This window comes from Micromys minutus (assembly GCF_963924665.1).
Source record: "Micromys minutus genome assembly, chromosome: 10".
Taxonomy (NCBI): Eukaryota; Metazoa; Chordata; class Mammalia; order Rodentia; family Muridae; genus Micromys; species Micromys minutus.
In genome coordinates this window covers 3417871-3438607 of record NC_137979.1, presented here as the reverse complement: position 1 = coordinate 3438607, position 20737 = coordinate 3417871, and the positions used below count along the sequence as shown (strand labels likewise).

At 49.6% G+C, this 20737-nt stretch overlaps 2 protein-coding genes across 4 annotated transcripts; both read left to right on the top strand.

Moving 5' to 3' along the window:
- Positions 1 to 1486: 1486 nt before the first annotated feature.
- On the top strand, positions 1487 to 2023 carry OAZ2 (ornithine decarboxylase antizyme 2; the record flags this gene model as incomplete). Its single annotated transcript, XM_080924017.1, is given in 4 exon segments — positions 1487 to 1693; positions 1695 to 1717; positions 1719 to 1755; positions 1757 to 2023. Coding segments are annotated over 4 exon segments (423 nt in total). The 5' UTR covers positions 1487 to 1597.
- Positions 2024 to 10275: 8252 nt separating this feature from the next.
- SQSTM1 (sequestosome 1) lies at positions 10276 to 20658 on the top strand. Of its 3 annotated transcripts, none has more exons than XM_080923225.1 (8): positions 10276 to 10498; positions 12823 to 12918; positions 13024 to 13253; positions 13347 to 13488; positions 14505 to 14585; positions 17700 to 17920; positions 18217 to 18298; positions 19812 to 20658. In XM_080923225.1, exons 1-8 carry the CDS (start codon positions 10300 to 10302, stop codon positions 19967 to 19969), a joined length of 1209 nt encoding a protein of 402 aa, XP_080779351.1. In that variant the 5' UTR covers positions 10276 to 10299; the 3' UTR covers positions 19970 to 20658. The 3 variants fall into 3 exon arrangements, with proteins under 3 accessions (XP_080779351.1, XP_080779349.1, XP_080779350.1); XM_080923223.1 differs by having other exon boundaries at positions 18217 to 18412; XM_080923224.1 differs by lacking the exon at positions 14505 to 14585 and having other exon boundaries at positions 18217 to 18412.
- The last annotated feature ends 79 nt before the right edge of the window (positions 20659 to 20737 follow it).

Below are 20737 nucleotides of genomic sequence, written 5' to 3'. Positions count from 1 at the left end.
TCCCAGGCCAGCCATACATGGTGAGCCCATGCAATCATCCCCCCAAAACCCCAAAACAGTCTGAGACCAGCTTGATAGACATAGGAAATTCAAAATTCTGAGCCAAGTAGAACTGTCCTAAAAACAAGAAGGCTGGGGAGGTGGCTCAGTAGTTAAAGTTAAGGGTACTTAGCTGCTTGCTCTTCCGGAGGACCCCAGTTAGTTGCCTTATAACAACTACCTGTAACTCAAGCTCTATGGGAATTAAACACTTTAAGCTCAGTGTGTGGGCATGCATGTACACACACACACACACACACACACACACTCGCGCACACGCACACACACGTCTTCCTTTTTCAGAGTCAGTGACTTGCTACGAAACCCTGGCTGGCCTGTAACTCACCATGCAGAGCAGTTCAGGGATTAAAAGCCTGTAGACAGCCAGCTGTTATGATCACAGCTCATGTGAGGACAGCCTTTGGAGGTAGTCTAGGGGTCCAGGGGGAAGTCAAGAACAGAGCTAAGAGAAATAGAAAAGCCATACGTGGTTTCACCAGCCTTTAAGTGAAACTTGGTGTGTTCTTCAACTAAGAATGGGAACAGCATCCTATAGGTTTCCCACTCCATGTGATTTTTTAAAAAAAGATTTATTTATTACATATAAGTACACTGTATCTGTCTTCAGACACCAGAAGAGGGCATCGGATCCCATTACAAATGGTTGTGAGCCGCCATATGGTTGCTGGGAGTTAAACTCAGAACCTCTGGAAGAGCAGTCAGTGCTCTTAACCACTGAGCCATCTCTCCAGCCCCCGTGTAACTGTTACAACAGAATTTCATCTACCTCAACTAGAGGTGTGACAGGGCACTTCAAAAAAATGGTTACATTCATGTTGGCGACATCATATTTTTTATATTAATTCTACTTCTAGATATTACAAGTTAAGAATCGTGGGTATTTACATATGTTTTTAAAAATGTTTTTCTGACATTTGCATTTCAGTTGTTTAGAAGGCAGAGGGTTAGGAGTCCAGGCAAGAGTTAATAGCTCAACTGTTAAGAGCACTTCTGCAAGAGAAGGTTTGATTCCCAACACCCACTGGAAAGCTCACAAGGGAATCAGCTGCTCTCTTCTGGCTTCCGAGAGTACTGCGTACTCATTCACTCAAGCAAAACACCCAAAGACAGTTTTGTTTTTTTTTTTTAATATAAGATGAAAAAAATTAACACAGTTCAGGGTCATCCTCACTCCAAATTGCTCACGAATAAGTGAAAGAGCCTACGAGCTGGGAAGTTGCAGCACACGCCCTTAATCTCAGCATTCCGGAGTCAAAGGCAGGCAGATCTTTGAGTTCAAAGTCAGCCTGGTCTACAGAGTGAGTTCCAGGACAACCAGGGTTACCCAGAGAAACCTTGCCTTCAAAAAACAAACAAGGTGGTTGCCTGGGAGGGTCAGTTGGAAGCGGGCGCTGGCAGGAGGATGGCTCTCAGCCCTCAGCTGACAGGGACTTAGCAGTCGAGAGAGCAGTTCGCAGGCGCGACCCCACACCCACCAACTCGTCCACCTACTCACTTCCTGCGCCGCCTCCTCCCACCCTGAGCAGAGCCACCGAGGATGATAAACACCCAGGACTGTAGTATTTTGCTTTTGAGTAACTGTCCCCAGCTCCAGTGCTGCAGGCACATTGTTCAAGGGCCTCTGTGGTGCTCCTGATGCCCCTCACCCACTGTCCGTGAGGGGGCGGCAGGGATCCTTCTCCCTCAGCTCTAATATAAAAGGGAGGAGAAGCTCACTGTAACCCAGGAGCTCCCCATGAACAATGGAAAACCTCACATTGTCCACTTCCGGTATGAGGACACTGAGGGAAAAGTCTCTTCCTGGGATGCAGTCCTGTCCAGCCAGAGCCTGTTTGTAGAAATCCCAGATGGATTATTAGCAGATGGAAGCAAGGAAGGATTATTAGCACTGCTAGAGTTTGCTGAGAAGGAGATGAGAGTATCAGGGAGGCAAGTGTGTTGTACTACTGTGTCAATAAACTGATTTAAAGTTGAGAAAAAAGAAAGAAGAAACATTAAAAAAAAGAGAGAATAAAGAAAATATTTTTCAAAATGGTGGCATATGCTCATAATCCTGGTACCAGGGAGGCAAGAGGATTGCTTCAAGTTCAAAACCAGGTTTGACTGTGTAGCGCACACCAGTCCACCTGGCCTACAGAATGAAACATTGTCTCTTGAAACAAAAAGCAAAGCAAAGAAAAAATACAAACACGAATGTTTTGATGTTGATCTGGTCACTGCCCTGTTAGAATCTGTCCACCTTGTCCAAGGCAAAGGAGACAAGGTCCATGGAGGAAGATGATCAGGAAGATCCAGCAGAGAGAAGGTAGGGTCTCAGCATACTCTTCTCAACATACGAATGAATCTCAAAGGGACAGTGCCTGCCCCCAACACACATGCGTCCTTCCCCATCAGTGCAGATAACGAGGTAATATCCCGGCCCCTAGGCTTACAGAAATGTATCTTGTCTGGGATTTATTTAGTTTCGGGTTTTTGTTTTTGTTTTGATACAATGTAACCAAGGCTTGTCTTCAACTCCAGATTCCCCAGCCTCTACTCTCCCAAGTGCTGTGATTATAGAACAGGTTTGGTTTATTTGAGGTTTTTTCTTGAGATCAAAAAGCAAAACAAGGAACAGGACCTAGAGTTTACATTTAAATCTCAAGATGAGCCTTCTGTGATGAAGGGAGGGAGGGACTGCAGGAGTAAAAGGAAGCCAGGAGAGCCAGAGAGATGCTGTTGTAGGTGAAAGAGTCCAGAATGCATCATTAAACCATTACCAAACCATAGAGAAATCATTCTAAGCCGATAGCATTTGAGAACAGGCTTTTATTTTTTATTTAATTAAGTTACTTTATTTTTCAGACAAGGTCTCTGGCTGTCCTGGAACTCAATATGCAGGTCAGGCTAGCCTTGAATTCACAGAGATCTGCCCTCCTATTGTTTCCCAAGTGCTGGAACTGAAGGCTGAGCCCAGCTGAGAACAGGCTTTTACCCAAGCACCTTCATGTGCCCCCCACAGCAAAATCTCCCAAAGTGCTCCCTGCTGGAATTCGCCAGAAAAAGAAACTGAATCTCAGAATCCGACAAACAAGGCCACACTCACATGGACATTCTCACAAAAGAATTTACATGTCATCTTTCCTAAAAGTCACTTATTTGCCCGTAATTTATCCTCATTAAGTTGATAATACAATTAAGTTGAGGTAGCTCGGAGAGTGAAGGCAGGTTCATCCCAAGGACCACATGGTAGAAAAGGAGACTGTGTACCACAAGTTGTCCTCTGACCTCCACTTGTGCACTGTGGTGTACACACACACACACACACACACACACACACACACACACACACACACACAAATATAATTAATCCCCCCCCCAAAAAAATTAAGTTGACATTTTGGCTGAGCATGATAACCCATGCTTTTAATTCAGGCCTTCAAGAGACAAGGTCAGGCTGATCTCTGAGTTCCAGGCCAGTTAATAGTAATATGTAATGACCTCCAAGATTTTAACGGCCGAATACAATAAGTAGATAAAAATCTCTTGCCAGTCTGTTGTCAAGCTTGAATTTAATTTTTTTCTGGGGTTTTGTTGTCAAGTTCTTTAAAAAATTTTTGTTCTTCATTTATTATGTATACAGCATTCTGTCTGTATGTCTGCAGGTCAGAAGAGGGCATCAGATCTCATTACAGATGGTTGTGAGTGAGCTGTGGGAATTGAACTTAGGACCTCAGGAAGAGCAAACAGTGCTCTTAACCTCTGAGCCATCTCTCCAGCCTCCTGTTGTCAAGTTCTTACTACTGGCCTCCAGCTCAGGATCTCTTTGCCTCCGCCTCCCACATGCTGGATTTACAGGCTTACTTCCCAGGCCTACAGTGGCACACAAGGGACATGTCCAGCAGAAGCTCACCATTCTGTACTCCTTATATGAATACACTGTAGCTGTTCTCAGTTACACCAGAAGAGGGCATCAGATCCCATTACAGATGACTGTGAGCCACCATGTGGTTGATTTGAACTCAGGACCTCTGGAAGAGCAGTCAGTGCTCTTAACCACTGAGCCATCTGTCCAGCACCTATTCTGTACTCTTATTTCAAACAACAACAGCCACCACCAGGACTGGCTAGATGGCTCTGTGGGTACGGTCAGTGGCAGCCAAGCCTGAGGCCCTCGGTTTGATTCCCCCAGATCCATGTGGTTTCAAGAGAGATAAAGACTCCTGCAGGTTGCCTTCTGATCTCCACACTCACACCATGTCACAAAAATGTGTGCACACATAGACAGATACTAAGTAAGTAAATAAATGTGAATGGGCACCCAGGGAAATGGAATGGTCTGGAGTGGGTGACGGGGATTTAATGAAAGCATGATTATCAAAGCTGCCTGTCCATCAAGGACTGTGAGAGTTCTGCTCACTTCTGTCCCTGTCCTGGCTTCAGGGACAGGTACTGAGATAATGCTTTACTGGCACAGGAAAGAAAGCTCTAGAAGCCTTGGCATTAGCAACAAAGAAACACTTGCCTTGTCAATGGTCTGTGGCTTTTACTGTCTCAGTTCCTTGGTCAGAACTAATCACATGGTCTCACATTAAGAGTACAGGCTGATTTTATAGATATATAAAACTCGGCTTCCTGGCATAAAAGATACATGAAGTTATTACTGTTGCTATTAGGAATTACAATCAACAGAAATTGCTGGTGGTTTGAGGGTCAGGGTGTGGCCGCGGGCTTCTCGATATTATCACAACGGCTTTCTCAGGCATAGGCATCGGGTCTGGGAAGACTCTTGGGTAAAACTGATCCAACCCAAACCCAAATCCGCTAAGGTATCCCATGCCTGTAACTCACAGCGCTCAGGAAACGGGAGCAGGATTATTGAAAGTTTGAGGCTACCCTGGTCTATATAGTAATTACAGGCCCGACAGGGCTACACAGCAAGATTCCATCTTTAAAAAAAAACTGGTGAAATGACCCCGTGTGTCACATTTGCTACCAAGCCTGTTGACCTGAGTTGTACCCCAGAGACCCAGATGGCAGGAGACAACCGACTCCCAAAAGTTGTCTTCTTGTAGGGAATGTGGAGATAAACCTGGTGGAGGAAGAGGTGGGACAGAGAGGGAAATGCCACAGGCTCCTCAGACTCCTTGAGGAGTCCTGATTCACTGCACACAGTGTGTGGTATGACGTGGCTTCCAGCGTACCGGTGACACAGCACAAAGGACCCGAGGACAGGGCGGTGACAGCTTCTCCTCTGCTCGGGAATCTCCATGTGCGATCGAACCCTCCCCTACAGGGTCATGGGCAGGCCAGCCAGATTCTTCTAAACAGCATAGGTTGCACTCCAATTAGGCCTTGGACACACAAACATACCCTAATTGGATATAGATATTACTGTATCCCTGTAATAATAAAGCTAGGTCTGCATTCTGGTCTCAGGGCTCTGAATCCCAGGCATCGTTGTGAGCTCTGTCTCCATTTACCTTCCACTTCCGGGTCCTGGTCCCACATGTTCTGACCCTCCACAGGGAGGGGAGCTGATTGATTCCACTTTGATTTTTAGTTTGGTCTATTAGGCCTGGTGGAAGAACCTAGTCTACAACAGTGGTTACCATGATACTTTCTATAATTTTACTGTGTGTACATGCGTGTGTGTGTGTGTGTGTGTGTGTGTGTGTGTGTGTGTCTTACTGAGGATTGTATCCAGATCCTCCTGTATACTAGGCAAGTACTTTATCACTGAGTTATATCCCAAAACTTTCATTTACTTTTTAATTTTGAGAAAGGATTTCACTAAGATTTTGAAATTCTGATCTTCCTGCCTCAGCCTCACGAGTAGCTGGGATTACATTTGACTAACTGAAAACTGATTTTTTTTTCTTTCATTGGAGTAACAGTAGCTAAACACTCAGGTACTTCACAAATACTGGTAAAGGTTCCCTTGGGAGCATTAGCCAAGCAAAGGGGTGCCCACGCTAGAGTGAGACATGACACAAGAGAGTAGAGGTGGCATCTCTGGAGGCCAAACAGGGAGGAGTTAGATGAGGATGGTCCACAAAAAACGCTTCAAGCAGCTCAGGTAACAAAGTCCTGAGAGGGCAGCGCTGCCCCAGCTCGGGGCATCAAGTCATTGCTCCGAATCTCCCTAGCTAGGAGACGCTGACTGCTCTCCCATCCTTAACTGCCCAGCCCCCATTCCTCCTTGAACAGTTTTTCACTAGGCAGGGTTTCTGATCTCCTCACAGCTTTTATTCACCCTGGCTCTGCCTTTATGTTTCCAGAATCTTCCTCAACACGTAGCCTGGTTGGGGAGCCTCAAACACAAGGGCAAAATTTCATATTGCGGTGTAGAGTTAAGAAAAAACCCAGAAGGAAAATAAAGTCACCGTCATGCCCATGCTTTCCTGAGGCCCAGACACTGTATCCGAGGGTGCAGCTCCCAGGGGAGGGACGCATACAAGTTCAACACCAGAGAGGCCCTCGCTTCTCCTTGGAATAAGCAGACTGAAAACAAGTCAGCTGGCATTTTTAGTTGTGAAGGAGACCTCCCCATGCTGGGGACACAGCATACACACATGGGGACAGTGGAGAGCAGCTTCCCCCAGGTGGTTTGCAGCCCTCCCTCCAGGGCTCCTCCTCTGTCCTTTGAGGGGTTGGCTCCCATGAGTGACAAGTTCACAGGGAATAGTCTGTCAACCTGAGGCACCCAGCTTTGTCTCTGTGTAGTCATCTTAGGTCTTGTTCTGCCTCCCTTTTCCTTCTGGGTATAATAGCTAACAGCTTCTCCTCCAAGCCTCTAGGTCCAGCCTTCCTCCTTCTCCCTCCTCTAGCTCCCCCACCTTGAGGGGGCATCCATTCTAGCGTTAAACCCCAGCCTTGTGAGCCTCTTTCATCCCAGTGGGTGGTCTAACTCCAGAGGAACTGAAGGGTCCCTAGACTCCACTGCCTCAACAACTTGGCATTAAGTAACTCCCTCCGCAGTTTTTCTATTAGAATAATCTTAAAAGCCATCGGGCTCTGTCCCCCTTCTGTAAAAAGAGAGGCAAGGGATGCAGAGTGCTTGCTTAACATACATGAAGGGAGGGCCTGGGGTTTGTTCCTGATACTACCAAGAAATGCAGGGGCTGTGTGCCTGTAGATCCCCAGTCTCTTTAAGAATGGTCTAAGCATTTTCTCAGCAGCCTTGACTTCGGCTGACCAGTACTCACATGGACTCCTCATCCCACAACTCAATACGCTAGGCAGTGCAGTAAAGAAACTGCCATGTGACTGCTCCATTTTTAGGGGGAGGTTTGTGTTGTAAAGAAGGAGAAAATATCCAGAGGCATTTGGAAGAGTTCAGGGCAGAGAAAACCAGACGCAGAGTCGACGTGGCCAGGGCTAGGGAGGCAGGAGAGCGGAGGGGATAGCAGAGATTGGCAGAGATGGCAGAGACGCAGGGGTAGGAAGGGGCAGGGGAAACCTGCTGGGTTTTTTGGTTTGTTTGTATGTGAGCACACTGTAGCTGTCTTCAGACACACCAGAAGAGGGTGCCAGATCCCATTACAGATGGTTGTGAGCCACCATGGGGTTGCTGGGATTTGAACTCAGGAAGAGCAGTCAGTGCTCTTAACTGCTGAGCCATCTCTCAGCCCAACCTTACAGTTTACTTCCGAGGTAGCTTCTATTAGCATACCTGAGGGGAGTCCCCTAGGGAGGGACTCAGGCCCTCCCACTCCTGACCCATTTCAAAGACAAGGCTAGTCACCTGCCCAAAGATGGTCAAAAGTACTCTCCTGATTCAGATGTCAAGCTTTCCCCTTTCCTCTAGTCTGTGCTTCAGTGGGTGAGGAACAGGAGGACTCATGAAAAATCAGCAGACACTGGCCAGATGCCTGGTCTGACTTATCTTGGCAGCCTTGTCCTTTGAAAGTTCACTTTGCTGTAGGGTCCTTCAGAGACCCCTCCAGAGACCCTTCTCCAGAGATATCACATCCTCAAGAACCTTCTCCATCCTGTGTGCTGTCAACGGTGATCCCCCTGATATGACCGTAATCATGGGACTCTGACTCATAGCTGCCCAGGCCACCTGACCACAGCAAGCAGAAAGGGCCCTGCCAGGGGGTTCCCCAGCCACCGCCTTGTTTACCTCCCTGGCTGGCCTGGGAACTGAAGGGAGAGCCTGAAGGCATGCTGGCCTGGCCTAGAACCCAGAGGTCTCCCGGAAGCAGGGGTCTCTAGCCAACTCCCCCAGGGCCTCATTTCCTGACATTTTTCTTTCTCCCACTGGTGACAAAATAAAAGAGTTCCTCATGATTCCCCAGTAGCTCAGAAGTCATAGGAAGCCTGGCCTGCTTGAAGCTTTAAGGCTGTCAGGCCACCAGGATGCTGAGTCATGCTTGGCCAGTAGCGGCCTCTGCGCCCCCACCCCACTGTGCTCTGCATTAGCAGAGCATCCTGCAGGTTAAGTGGCCTTTTCCTGGCCTAACAGCTGTTGGAGAGGAAAGCCTCAAATGTGATTACCCTCCAGGGCAATGGGTGTGAACCTTCTAGCCACCAGGAAAATACAGTCACAGTGTGTGGCAAATCACTGTCCAGTGCTGTCTTTCTAAAATTCCAGGTTTTTCTGCTCCCACAAAACCAACTCCAAGAGAGGTGCAGGGAGAACTGGGACATGGGCCCTAGGAAGCTGGTCTGGAGACCCTGCCTCAGGGAGGTGACGTGACCTCTGATTCTGCCTAGCGCGTCCTTTTCCCATGCTCCCAAGCATTTGACTCAGCAGGTGTGAGTCCTGTTGACTGGACCGTGCCTGGAAGGCCCTTCACGGTGACATTCCTCCATGGCCTCTAGCCTGCCCATGACTAGGTTCCTGCCAAGAGCTCTTTTTATTTTTATTCATTTAATTTGTTTTTTGAGAGTAGGACTTGCTGTGTAAGCCTGACCTAGCCTTGGGTTAGAACTCCTCCTGTTCTGTTTCAGAGGGCCGGGGTTACAGATGTGTGTCATCATGCTGGCTAACAGGTCACCTTTGCCACAGAAAGCAGCATTTCCTGCTTTTGGCTTTTGTACTGAGGGTTGAACCTATGATGTAATACTAGGCAGATGCTCTGTCACTGAGCTATATCCATCCCTAGGCACCAAATCCTTATTAATGGTATCCCCTTGGGTATATCCCTACTAAGCTAAATCCTCATGAACTGTATCCCTACTAGGCTAAATCCCCATAAGCTATATCCCTGCCATCCTAAATCCTGATGAGCTATATCCTTACTAAACTGTATTGCCAGCCTCTTTATTTTGCCTTTTTTTTTTTGAGGCCTCTTGTAGCTAAGGTTGGCTTTGAATTCCAGAACCTCTGGCCTCCCAAGTACTAGGACCACTTTCTATTTTGATATTTTGAATCAGTTTCACCAAGTTGCTCAGGCAGACCTTGAACTTGGTATTCTCCTGCCTCAGCATCTCAAACAGCTAGAATAACAAGCCTGTGGCACAGGACCGGCTAACTGTTGTATTTTGGTTCCTAGATGGAGGGCAGGTGGTCTGGTCCCTTTGTGCTCTTTGAAACCACTAATGCCTGAGATACATGCCCCTCCCCCATTCGATCCCGAGAGTGTGTGTGTGTGTGTGTGTGTGTGTGTGTTTGTGTGTGTACAGGGTGGGTTTGTGAAAAGTCACCAGCGCTTGTCCATCACTTCTCAACCTCATCTTTGTTAAGCTGGGTCAGGCCTAAGGGTGATGTCCCTTTATGTCCCTTTATTCAGTGAGGAGGTCATGGTGGATGCCTGAAGAGAGAGTAGGGTAGGGGGCTACTACCGGGGACACGAAGTTTGGGAGCGTTGGAACAGCATCCTGTGAAAACAGCTTGTTTGGCCAAGCAGTGGCTACCTGACAGTAGCCATCTGTGTCCTCCTAGCTTCTGTGCTGGGCACCCCCCCCCTGGCTTGGGGACTACACTGCTGAGTCACAGGCAGGCCCAAGCCTGGGAGGCGCCTAAGCTCCGATACTTACCGGTCCTTTTGCCAACGAGTTGAGGCTGAGGCTGCTCTCTTGGGGTCACCCATGTATTCGGAAGGAAAGAAAAGAGTAGGGCAGTGGGGGGGTTTCGCCCCCATACCTATCAGGGGTCCTATCAAGGGGGCTCTAGCGGCCGCCCAGCCAGAGGGGAGGGGCGGGGCTCAGGGAGGTTCCGCCCCCACGAGGCGGGGCTGCCCGTATCCTATAAAAGCTGGGCTCCCGGAGCCGCCGCTGCCCAGCTGTTTCGTCCGTACTTGGACCGCGGTTATGGCGTCGCTCACGGTGAAGGCCTATCTGCTGGGCAAGGAGGAGGCGGCCCGCGAGATCCGCCGCTTCAGCTTCTGCTTCAGACCGGAGCCGGAGGCGGAAGCCGCGGCCGGCCCGGGGCCCTGCGAGAGGCTGCTGGGCCGCGTGGCTGTGCTGTTCCCTGCGCTGCGGCCTGGAGGCTTCCAGGCGCACTACCGCGGTGAGGGCCCGGGGCGGGGAAGCCAATCTCCCCCACCGCGGGGTAGCTGGTTTGGGCGAGGACGCGACGGCGAGGACGCGCCCTCGCGTCCTCTGGCTCCCCGCGGGGGCCGGATGGTCAGGAGGCCTCTCAGGTTACAGCGGACATCCCGCGGTTCGCTTGCTCCCCGTTAGGCGAGGTGTTGGGTTCAGTTAAAGCCCCGTAGAGCTGGGACCAGGCAGATGTGGAGGAGGGGTGGAGAGGAATGACGCGGGTAAATAAGCAGCAGGGGCGGGGTGGGGCAGCCCGTGGGAAGAGAGGTAGGGGACCCCGGAACTAGCTCCGTCTCCTGCGTTGGAGTGGCTGATGGCTGCATGGGGTGGAGCTAGATGTTGTTGACAGGAGACAAGTGGACAAGGCCCTCCCTCTGGGAGGGGACAGTATTGAGACCTCTTTATGGAGGACTGTGGGTAGGCCAGGTTGGTCAGTCAGTCTCTCTTTTCTGAGATAAAGCCACGTAGCCTGATTGGCCTTGAATTGGCGAGTGGTTTGGGCTGGCCTCACTCAATTCAATCCTCTTGTCTCCGTTTTCCATTGAAGGAATCACACAGATTACTCCTGGACAGAAGAACCTGGGTCCTGTGCAATTCACCCAGTAAAAGGGCATAAGGATTATTCTTTCATATTAGCAGAGACGGGTCTTAAATAAGATGGCCGGGATGGCCTGTATCTCCAAATTGTCCTTTCGATTCATTTTCTTTGTGCTAGGGATCCAATCCAGGGCCTCACGCATGTTAGGCTTTCAGCCGACTGCGCTACCTACCCAGCTCCTTGCATTTTGTAAAAAGTGAGTTGTGGAATTATTATCCCATTCAGTTTAGGATCTCTTTATTTTATAAATTTTACATACGTATTTTTTTCCCTGTTTGTCATCCTGTATGCTTTCCAGTCCCAGGACTGGGAATAGCTGGTCTATTTTAGTATTCATTTTACTATTAGGAATTAGACCATTTTATATAAATGCATCCTTAAGATGGTTTTTTCTTTGGGGGGGGTGTGGTTGGTTGATTGGTTTTTCAAGATCGAGCTTCTCTATGAAGCCTTAGCTGGTCAGTAGACCAGGCTGGTACAGTGAAGCTTTGCTCACTCACCTATTAATATGTCCAAGGCCCATTTATTATAGCTCTCACCAATACATTACCCCCACCCCCTTCAGTACTGGGGGATGAACCCAGGGCTTTGCATATGCAAAGGGCTCCATTTCTGTGCTGTATACCTGGGTGGTACTTCCTTTCTTTTTTGTGTATGAAGAGTAGTCTAGTTGGACATGCCATGTGTAATTTGTTAGGACTTTAGTTGTTAGACACTGGGCTGTTGGTGTCTTTGGGGTCATCTCATGGTAGCTGTCACTTAGTGGTTGCCACAGAGGCTTAGCCTAGCCTGCAGATGTGTGGTTTGGCCTGTATGAGGGCTGTGATGTGTCCCTAGTACCTGTGTGCCAACATAAAAATGGGTTTGAGAAATGGCTCAGTGGTTAAAGCCTTTGCTGCTCTTCCTGAGGACCCAAGTTCTGTTGCTAGCACTTCTAGAACAACTGCAGCTCCTGGGATCCAACACCATCTTCTGGCCTTTGTGGCACATGCACATACACGTGTGTGTGTGTGTGTGTGTGTGTGTGTGTGTGTGTGTGTATGTTTATAATCCCAGCACTAAGGAGACTCACCTCTCCACAAGGTGTAGGCTGTCCTACTCTTACGTCGTCTCAGACCAGGTAGGGCAACGTACTAAGATCCTGTCCCTAAAAGCTCCAGAAAACATAGAATTGACAAAAACAAAACATCCTCAACCTCAGAACAACTTGGACGCGGTCTGAATGCACAGTGGTTTCTAGTCCTGTAGTTGAAGTGGGGGAAAGATGGCCTTACCTCCCTCTGAAGCCTGTGGCCTCTGAAGGCCTGGGCCATCAGGACTAGGGTACTGGCTGGGATCTCCCAGGTGAAAATGGACCTGGGCCTGGTTTTCCTGGCTTGAAGGCAGAGGTGGCCCAGTGGTTAGTGGCAGGAGGATGGAGATGCTCTGCCTTGTGTATTTACAGGATGTAGGATGTAGCTTAGCGAATGTACTCATCAGAATCAATGGCCCTCTTGCTGCTTGGCCCAGCATTCAGGTTGTCTAGAGCCTCTGCAGATGTGCCTTTCCATCTGCTCTGGACAGTGGAGCAGTGGGCATCCAGCTGATCTGGGGACCTGTGCTGCCCTTTTGGCTTCTAGTTCTGGAAATGGAACCTTTTACACATTCACCACTGAGCTGTGTCCCTGACTCTGACATGTCATTTCCTAATCTAGATGAGGATGGGGACTTGGTTGCCTTTTCCAGTGATGAGGAGCTGACAATGGCCATGTCCTATGTGAAAGATGACATCTTCCGCATCTACATTAAAGGTAAGGATGAATCCAGGCCCTTCCTATGGGGCTTTCCTCAAGGCTCAGGAGTCTGCGTGGCTGTCCTTAGCGGCTGAGTTCTGGATGGACTCTTTGTCTCTGCAGAGAAGAAGGAGTGCCGTCGGGAGCACCGCCCATCATGTGCTCAGGAGGCACCCCGAAACATGGTGCACCCCAATGTGATCTGTGATGGCTGCAACGGGCCTGTGGTGGGAACGCGCTATAAGTGCAGCGTGTGCCCCGACTACGACCTGTGCAGCGTCTGCGAGGGGAAGGGCCTGCACAGGGAGCACAGCAAGCTCATCTTTCCCAACCCCTTTGGCCACCTCGCTGATGTAAGTCGGTTCTCTGGTGCTGGGGTGGCATCGTGCAGGGTGGCAGGAGGGGACCCCCTGACTCACTGCTCTGCCCTACTTTCTTCTACCCAGAGCTTCTCTCATAGCCGCTGGCTTCGGAAGCTGAAACATGGGCACTTTGGCTGGCCTGGCTGGGAGATGGGCCCGCCAGGGAACTGGAGCCCACGTCCTCCTCGAGCAGGGGATGGGCGCCCTTGCCCCACAGCTCAGTCTGGTAAGGCTGGTATTTGAACTGGCTTTTGGGTATCATAAGTAGCCAGCTCGTTCAGGTGGGCCCTTGGCCAAGCCATCCTCGAAAGTCCAGACGTACCCACAATAAACTATACATTACACATCCTTTTTAATTTTTGTGTTTTTGGGGGTATGGAAGTTAAACGTAGGGCCTTGCACATAATACCTAAGGGTCCTTTACACTCTGCTTTTATCCGTGGCATCAAATCCTCTTAAAACCCTTAACAAAGCTTCCCTGTTTTACAAGTGCGTGTGCAGTGCCTGAGTTCATTCATTCCCCTAAGTGGCCCACCCCGCCCTGCCAGGCTACCCTGAGGTATGGCAGGTGGCTGGGTTTCTAGAATGTATCTTCTTTTGTTTTGTGTTAACTTGGAAATATTGGGGCTAAAGTTGCTCAAATCTTTAAACAAAACCAAAATTGCCATGGTCACAAAGCCAGGTGTGGCAGCACATAAGTTATAATCTCAGGTCTCAGGAAGTACAGGCTGCAGGGTCAGGAGTTCGGGGCCAACCTTGACATAAGACCCTGTCTCAAGGACCTGAGAGCAAAGAACTCACATAAGGAGCCTCACATTCTACATTTGGGGATTTTTTATTTATTTTTCCCCCTTGAGTCTCTCTGTAACCCTGGGTAGCCTGGAACTCACTATGTAGCCCAAGATGGCCTTAAATTTAAGATTCTCCTGCCTCAGCCTCTGGAGTCAGCACAGCCAGCTGGGATATATTTGATGTTAAGTAAACAGCACATCTAGGATGAGGTCCGTACTTGTACAGTGGCTGTACTGAGCCTCCGGTACAGACCGAGAGAGGCCCAACATGTGACCCACTAGAAACCAAGCTTGCAGAGGGGAGGGAAGAGGAGGAAACACCAACTATGGTCAGGCAGTCTCAAGCCAGGGATTACCTAGATGATAGGAACCTTGGCACCCAAGTCCTGGGACTGTGGTAGATGACAGTCACAGAATTAGAGGTCATCTTTCTTCTTGTAAAAACCAACAGCTTCTGCTCCATCAGAGGATCCTAATGTCAATTTCCTGAAGAATGTGGGGGAGAGCGTGGCAGCTGCCCTCAGCCCTCTCGGTGAGTGAGCTTCTTTGCCATCCTGTGAGACACCCTAGTGACTTGGTGACAACTGTCTTAGCTTGGGTTTCTATTGCTGTGAAGAGACACCATGACCTCAGCAACTCTTAGAAAGACTACATTTCACTGGGGCTGGCTCACAATTCAGAGGCTTACCCTGTTGCTGTTATGACAGGAAACATGGCGGCATGCAGGCCGTCATGGTGCTGGAGAGAGCTGAGAGCTCTACATCTGGATGGGCAGGAAGCAGGAAGTGAACTGGCTTGAGATTCTGACCTCTCCAAGCCCACCCTAGTGACACACCTCCTCCAACAAGGCCACACCCCTAATAGTGCTGCTCCCTATGGGCCTATGGGCCCATTTTTATTCAAACCATCCACTAAGTGCAAATGGCCTTTGGCAGCCTTCCCAAGCATGCTGTGGAGGCCAGGGCAGATACATGTGCTTGACACCAGCAGGGTTTTGTTGCGTAAAAATTAGCCTTTGCTGCGGACTGGAGTGGGCACCTGAAGGTTGAGCTCCTGGCTGATATTTGAGCTTTCTTCACAAAGCAGATCAAATCAGTAGAGGCTTTACCCAGCCCAGGCTGACCTTCAACTTGTAATTATTCCTTGTTCTACCAAGTATTGGGATTTCCTTCCTTTCTCATTTGAGGATCCCAAACCTTTCTGAGAGCAGGGAAGGTGCTAGAGGCAAGTGCTCTGGGTCATGCCGGGCTCCATGCACAGGCCAGCCGAGGTCTGCTGAGGTGGGGAGCCCGGTATCACCCGTCTACGCTGGGATCCTAGGCACTAACTATTGGGCACACTGGTGTGGTTTAGAAGGTGCTTGCCCACCCCCGGTTACTGTGTTTGCAGCGTTAGTAGGGGCGGCAGGAGCCTGTGCACTGTGTCCTGTACTTACAGGAATGCTGATGAAAGGGGTCCCAGCCCCACCAAGCTCTGCTTCTCTTGTAGTGCCAGGCCGAGGCCATAGCTCATGCTGCCTCAGGTGTGCTTTGACACGGCAGGGATATATTGGCCTTGCAGTTAAGTTGGAGCTAAGGAAGACGTGTGCTGTAGCTCTGTAGAGTGTTGAGACCCTGTGTTCAGGTCCCAGCACCCAATCAAGTACAGACAAAGCAGCTTGCTTAGACCACATGACCTTGGCACTGGAGGAAGAAGCTCTTAAGAGAACCAGGTTTTTATTGTTGTCCAAGGAGGTCAGAGTGGTTCAGGGAACCCTTAAAAGAAACAAGACCATGCTGGGCATGGCGGTACATGTCTTTAGTTCCAGCACCAGGAAAAGAGAGCTCTGAATTTGAGACCTGCCTGATCTACATAGAAAATTCCAGGCTACCTGGAGCTACACAGTGAGACCCTATGTCAAACAAAGAAGTGTCCCTGGCAAGACCCTCCGCCTGCCCCTGTGAAGGAAGAATTGGAGTGACAGGCCCAAGAGAGCAGCTAGAAAACCTTTCATAAGAGCCCTTATCAGCTGGGCTGTGGTGACATACGCCTTTAATCCCAGCACTCAGGAGGCAGAGGCAGGTGGATCTCTGTGAGTTAGGCCAACCTGTACTTGGGACAGAGTGAATTCCAGGACAGCCAGGGTTATACACACACAAACTCTGTTTTGAAAACCAACAAACAAAAAGTCTGTTAGAGAGCTCCAGGGCTCCACATACCCAACTGATGGCTTTCATGTCCAGTACTTGAAGCGTCTGACCCTTTTGCTTCATAAGCTAAGGCACAAACCTGGAAGTGGGCATCAGAAATGAGCAAAGGAACAAGTGGCCCAGCATTTCAGCCTCACTGGCCTGACAACAGCTGAAGGGTCCTGACTGAGGGAAGGCCAAATGCTCTAACAAAGAACACCACCAGCTCCTGGTACACTGTATCTGCCTCTGGACACTCTGTATATGTGAAGCTGACAGTGACCCTGGTCCTGTCAACAGTGTCTTCCTGGTGTCTTTAGGATCAGAAGCCATGGATGACTATCTCAAAGGGACAGCCCTCTGGGGAGTCCACCTTTGAGTATCCAGGAACCTCTGCTAGAAAATGTCTGGGACAAATCCCATGTGGGCTGGGGAGGGCCTGACCACTGAGTGTGCTTTCCAAGAAAAAGCCAGACCTGGTAGCCATGAACCACAGAAAATGAAAGAGACCCTGGAAAAGAATCAGGAAGTTATGATACAGAAGGGGAGATACACCCTGACAGTAGGGAGAAGACACAAAAGCCCAGTGCAAGCAACATTTACACATTTATGTAGTGTTAGTAGTGTAAATACTGTTTTGTATTTGTTTTGTTTTTTTAAGCCAAAGGTTGTCTCTTAAAAGGACAGGGAAGGGAGGTAAATATTGACAAGGCAGGAATTAGACAAATGTGAACTTGGACCAGGGGGCTGGAGTTCGGGGCTGGAGCTCAGGGTGAGGGGGTGGGGCTGGGGTGGGGGGAGGGGTTGAAAGGCCCACAGTGGGACTCTGTGGTGCTTGGTGTGTGGTTGGGAAGGGACTGTTGAAGCTGTGGGGTGGTGTCCTTTATTAGAGAAGCAGCACCTGGATCCCTGAGCCCCCACCACAAACATGGGCAGGCTGCTTGGTTGGCTGGGTGTTCTCCAGCTTCAGGGCCACATGCTGAGCTGAACCTTGGAGTTCAGATGTATAATTGTCACTTCATGAGGTCTTGTGGGTCTTGGTCTCCAGCAATCATGGCTAGGTATTCTGCCCATGTTTAGTACTGGCCTGGCCTCTGTAGCCTGTTTTTCTACTGGGTTGGGAAAAACAGGGTTCTTCCTGGGGGGGCTTTGTAGTTTGGAGGAAGGGAAAGGGCTAACTAATGGGATGGGTGTGTTACCAGGGCTGGGAGGAGCTCAGCTGTTTGTTTATGGCCTATGGGGGTTGTCACACGGTCTGTCATGCCACATAGTTATCTGGTCATGTCTAGAGAGAGCTATGTGGCTCTGGGGTTTAGGCCAGCTGCATCCTTATGCTGGCTGGCTGCCCATGTCCTAATCCATATTCTGTGTTGGAGACGAAGTCTCAAAGCACTTTCTCAGCCCACAGTACCCAAATCACCGAGATAGATGCAGGGAAGGCCCCTGGACTTGACAGTTTGATTCCTTCTCCTCTCTAGGCATTGAGGTTGACATTGATGTGGAACATGGAGGGAAGAGAAGCCGCCTGACACCCACCTCCACTGCAGGTGCCAGCACAGGAGCAGAAGACAAGAGCGGCACTCAGCAAAGCAGCAGCCCTTCGGAAGTCAGCAAACCTGATGGAGCTGGGGAGGGCCCTGCTCAGTCTCTGACAGAGCAGATGAAAAAGATAGCCCTGGAGTCGATGGGCCAGCCAGAGGTAGGTCTGCTAGCCTCAGCTGAGGGATCCTGTCCTTCCTGCTATCGCTGTGGTGTCTTCAGTCACCCTGAGCCTTCTGGTGGAGTGGATCTGGAGCTGTAACTCGGCACCAGGGCATTTACCTGACATATATGAAGTCCCAGGTTCAATCCCTGGCATCTTGAAAATCTAAAAGTCTTGTATTTTTCAGGCAGCTCTTCAGTGCCTGGAATTCACCACACTTTGCTGAGAGCAGACAGTGGGGTGAGATTTGTCGGTTGCTTAGGCCCTGATGCTCACAGCAGGTTGTATTCCAGGAGCAGATGGAGTCGGATAACTGCTCAGGAGGAGATGATGACTGGACACATCTGTCTTCGAAAGAAGTGGACCCATCCACAGGTGAACTCCAGTCTCTACAGATGCCAGAATCAGAAGGGCCAAGCTCTCTAGACCCCTCACAGGAAGGACCCACAGGGCTGAAGGAAGCTGCCCTGTACCCACATCTCCCACCAGGCATGTGGTCACCAGAGATTTCATTTTCCTTCTTTGCTTTTATAGTACCCTGTCCTGTCTGGTCTTGGCGACACCGAAAGGGTAGCCTGGCTTGGGACTGTTTAGGTAGTGACCTTACTACTTTGCATACTCCAGGTGGCTTGCCTGCAGGACATGGCCTACGTGACAGCTGTCACTGTCAGCTGACACTAGAGAAAACTAGAGCATGGTTTACACTTCTGTCTGCGTCAAGCAGCAGTAACCTCGTCTCATTTTTAGGAATTCCTAGGTCTCCACACCCAAGGGTTCTGAGAAGGTAAATGTGACAGGGAAGCAGCGCCGGCTTTGGGCAGCCATGCACCATGACGTGGACTCAAACCGCACACCATTTCCTCAGGGGGTTGTAAACCTTAATGGCAGGTGCTACAGCCAAGGCCCCAGCAGAAGTGTGTGTAAAAGTGCTGGACAGGAATGAGCAGGCCCACATGTACCCAGTAGGAGAGGCAGCCCAGCTACCCCAGAGCAACAGGGTTAGGTGGATCTGGTGTTTGGACTTCAAAGAGTATTTTCTCTAAGAGCTCTCCATGGGTGAGAGTCTGGGGGATGTACTCCGTCATGAGTTCAAGGCCACCCTGGCTACATAGACCTTTGTACCTCCATGACGGACTGCTCAGCTCAAGTGTGAAGGCTCTGGAATGGAGTCGGTGTGGCAGGGTTTTAGGAGCTGTGGAACTGGCTCATCGGATAAAGCACTTGCAGTGCAGGTGAGGCTCAGAATTCGGGTTCTCAGAGCTCTTATAAAAAGCCAGGAGCTGAGCAGGGTGGCGGCTGTCTGTAGTCCCGGCCCTGAGGCAGACAGACCTTTACAAGCTGGTGAGGTGAAACTGGTAAACTATGGATTCACAGAGCCTTACTCAGTCTAGTGGAGAAGAAGAGAGGAAGAGCCTTACTTCAGCTCCGGGCTCTACACCTTCACACATACACTGCACCCACATGGGAACATGATACACAGCAGATAATGATAGAGGGTGAGGAGTCAGAGAGGCAGCTAGAGATTTACAGTTCATTATCTATAAAGAGTTTTTATTTGGGTTAGTTTTAAGATGGCGTCTTATTGTTGCCCAGGAGGTTCCTGCCTCCAGCTCCTGAGTGTGGGGATAACAGGCTTGAGCCATCACAGCTGTAACACTTCATAAGAAAGTGACTGCACTTTTTTGTCTATGTATTGCCTGGCTGTCTTAAGCTTCAGTGGCAGAAATGAACAGTTGTGACTAATACTAGAAAGTATGCAAAGCAAGCTTTTGGCCCTTCAGCTGGCTTTTCAGGGTTCCTGTAAGGCCTCGGCAGAGGGGTCTCCGGCAGGTAGAGCTGCTCTGGTTAGTGCTGCAGGACTTCTTACTTTCCTGTCTTGTTTTGGCAGAGGCTGATCCCCGGCTGATTGAGTCACTGTCCCAGATGCTGTCCATGGGTTTCTCTGATGAAGGCGGCTGGCTCACCAGGCTCCTACAGACCAAGAATTATGACATCGGGGCTGCTCTGGACACGATCCAGTATTCAAAGCACCCTCCACCATTGTGACAGTGCTGTGGCCAAGCCCTATAACCCCCCCCCCCCTGTCTTCTAGTTGCATCATGTAGAACAGCAGGGCTTCTATAGGCCCAGTGTCTTGGCTTTCTTCTAGAATCTTCAGGTGGGAATGTGTGATGCCTTTAAGGCGGTAGGAAAGTGCATGAGGAGAGTTCTGAGCGTGCACATGCTGACGCCCAAGAACAGATCCAGGTAGCTATGGCTGGACTTTTGCTTTCCCTGGGCCTGGCCTTGGCCGGGGAGCTGTGGAGGCACACCGCACTCCCACCTGCTCTTGCTGCCAGCATGTGCACCGCAGTCCAGAGTCCTGCCTGAGAACCTTCTGTGTTTTCTTTATTCAAAGTGACTAGTGTAAGTGATGGTTATTTTCAACAAATAAAGCCGTTATGTTTAGGGGGCTGTCATAGTGAGTGAAAGGTGGCAGGCACTTGGGGCCTACAGCTCCTGGGGTATGGAGCACTCATGTGAAGCCAGTGGAAGGATCTTACCATACAGTCCCCTCTTAATGGCCAAGGTTTAGCTTTTGTGTCTAATGTTAATGCTTAAAATACAAAACCCCCATGTAGCTTCTTCCCTCTTAATGGCCAAGGTTTAGCTTTTGTGTCTAATGTTAATGCTTAAAATATAAACAGCCCCTGTGTAGCTTCCTCTGATGTAATAAAATGGCATATGCACTTTAACCATTGTGTGATTACTTACTAGTGCAAGAGAAACAGTGTTTGACAGGCATGTTTATTGTTGGGTTATTTGTTCCAAAGT

What these genes read in the sequence shown, in the direction of transcription:
- SQSTM1 (XM_080923223.1), top strand. Translation starts at nt 10,300, where the DNA reads ATGGCGTCGCTCACGGTGAAGGCCTATCTGCTGGGCAAGGAGGAGGCG. An exon ending in AGCTGCCCTCAGCCCTCTCG is followed by an intron (nt 14,586 to 17,699) that starts GTGAGTGAGCTT and finishes TCTCCTCTCTAG; the next exon opens with GCATTGAGGTTGACATTGAT. An exon ending in GTACCCACATCTCCCACCAG is followed by an intron (nt 18,413 to 19,811) that starts GCATGTGGTCAC and finishes TTGTTTTGGCAG; the next exon opens with AGGCTGATCCCCGGCTGATT.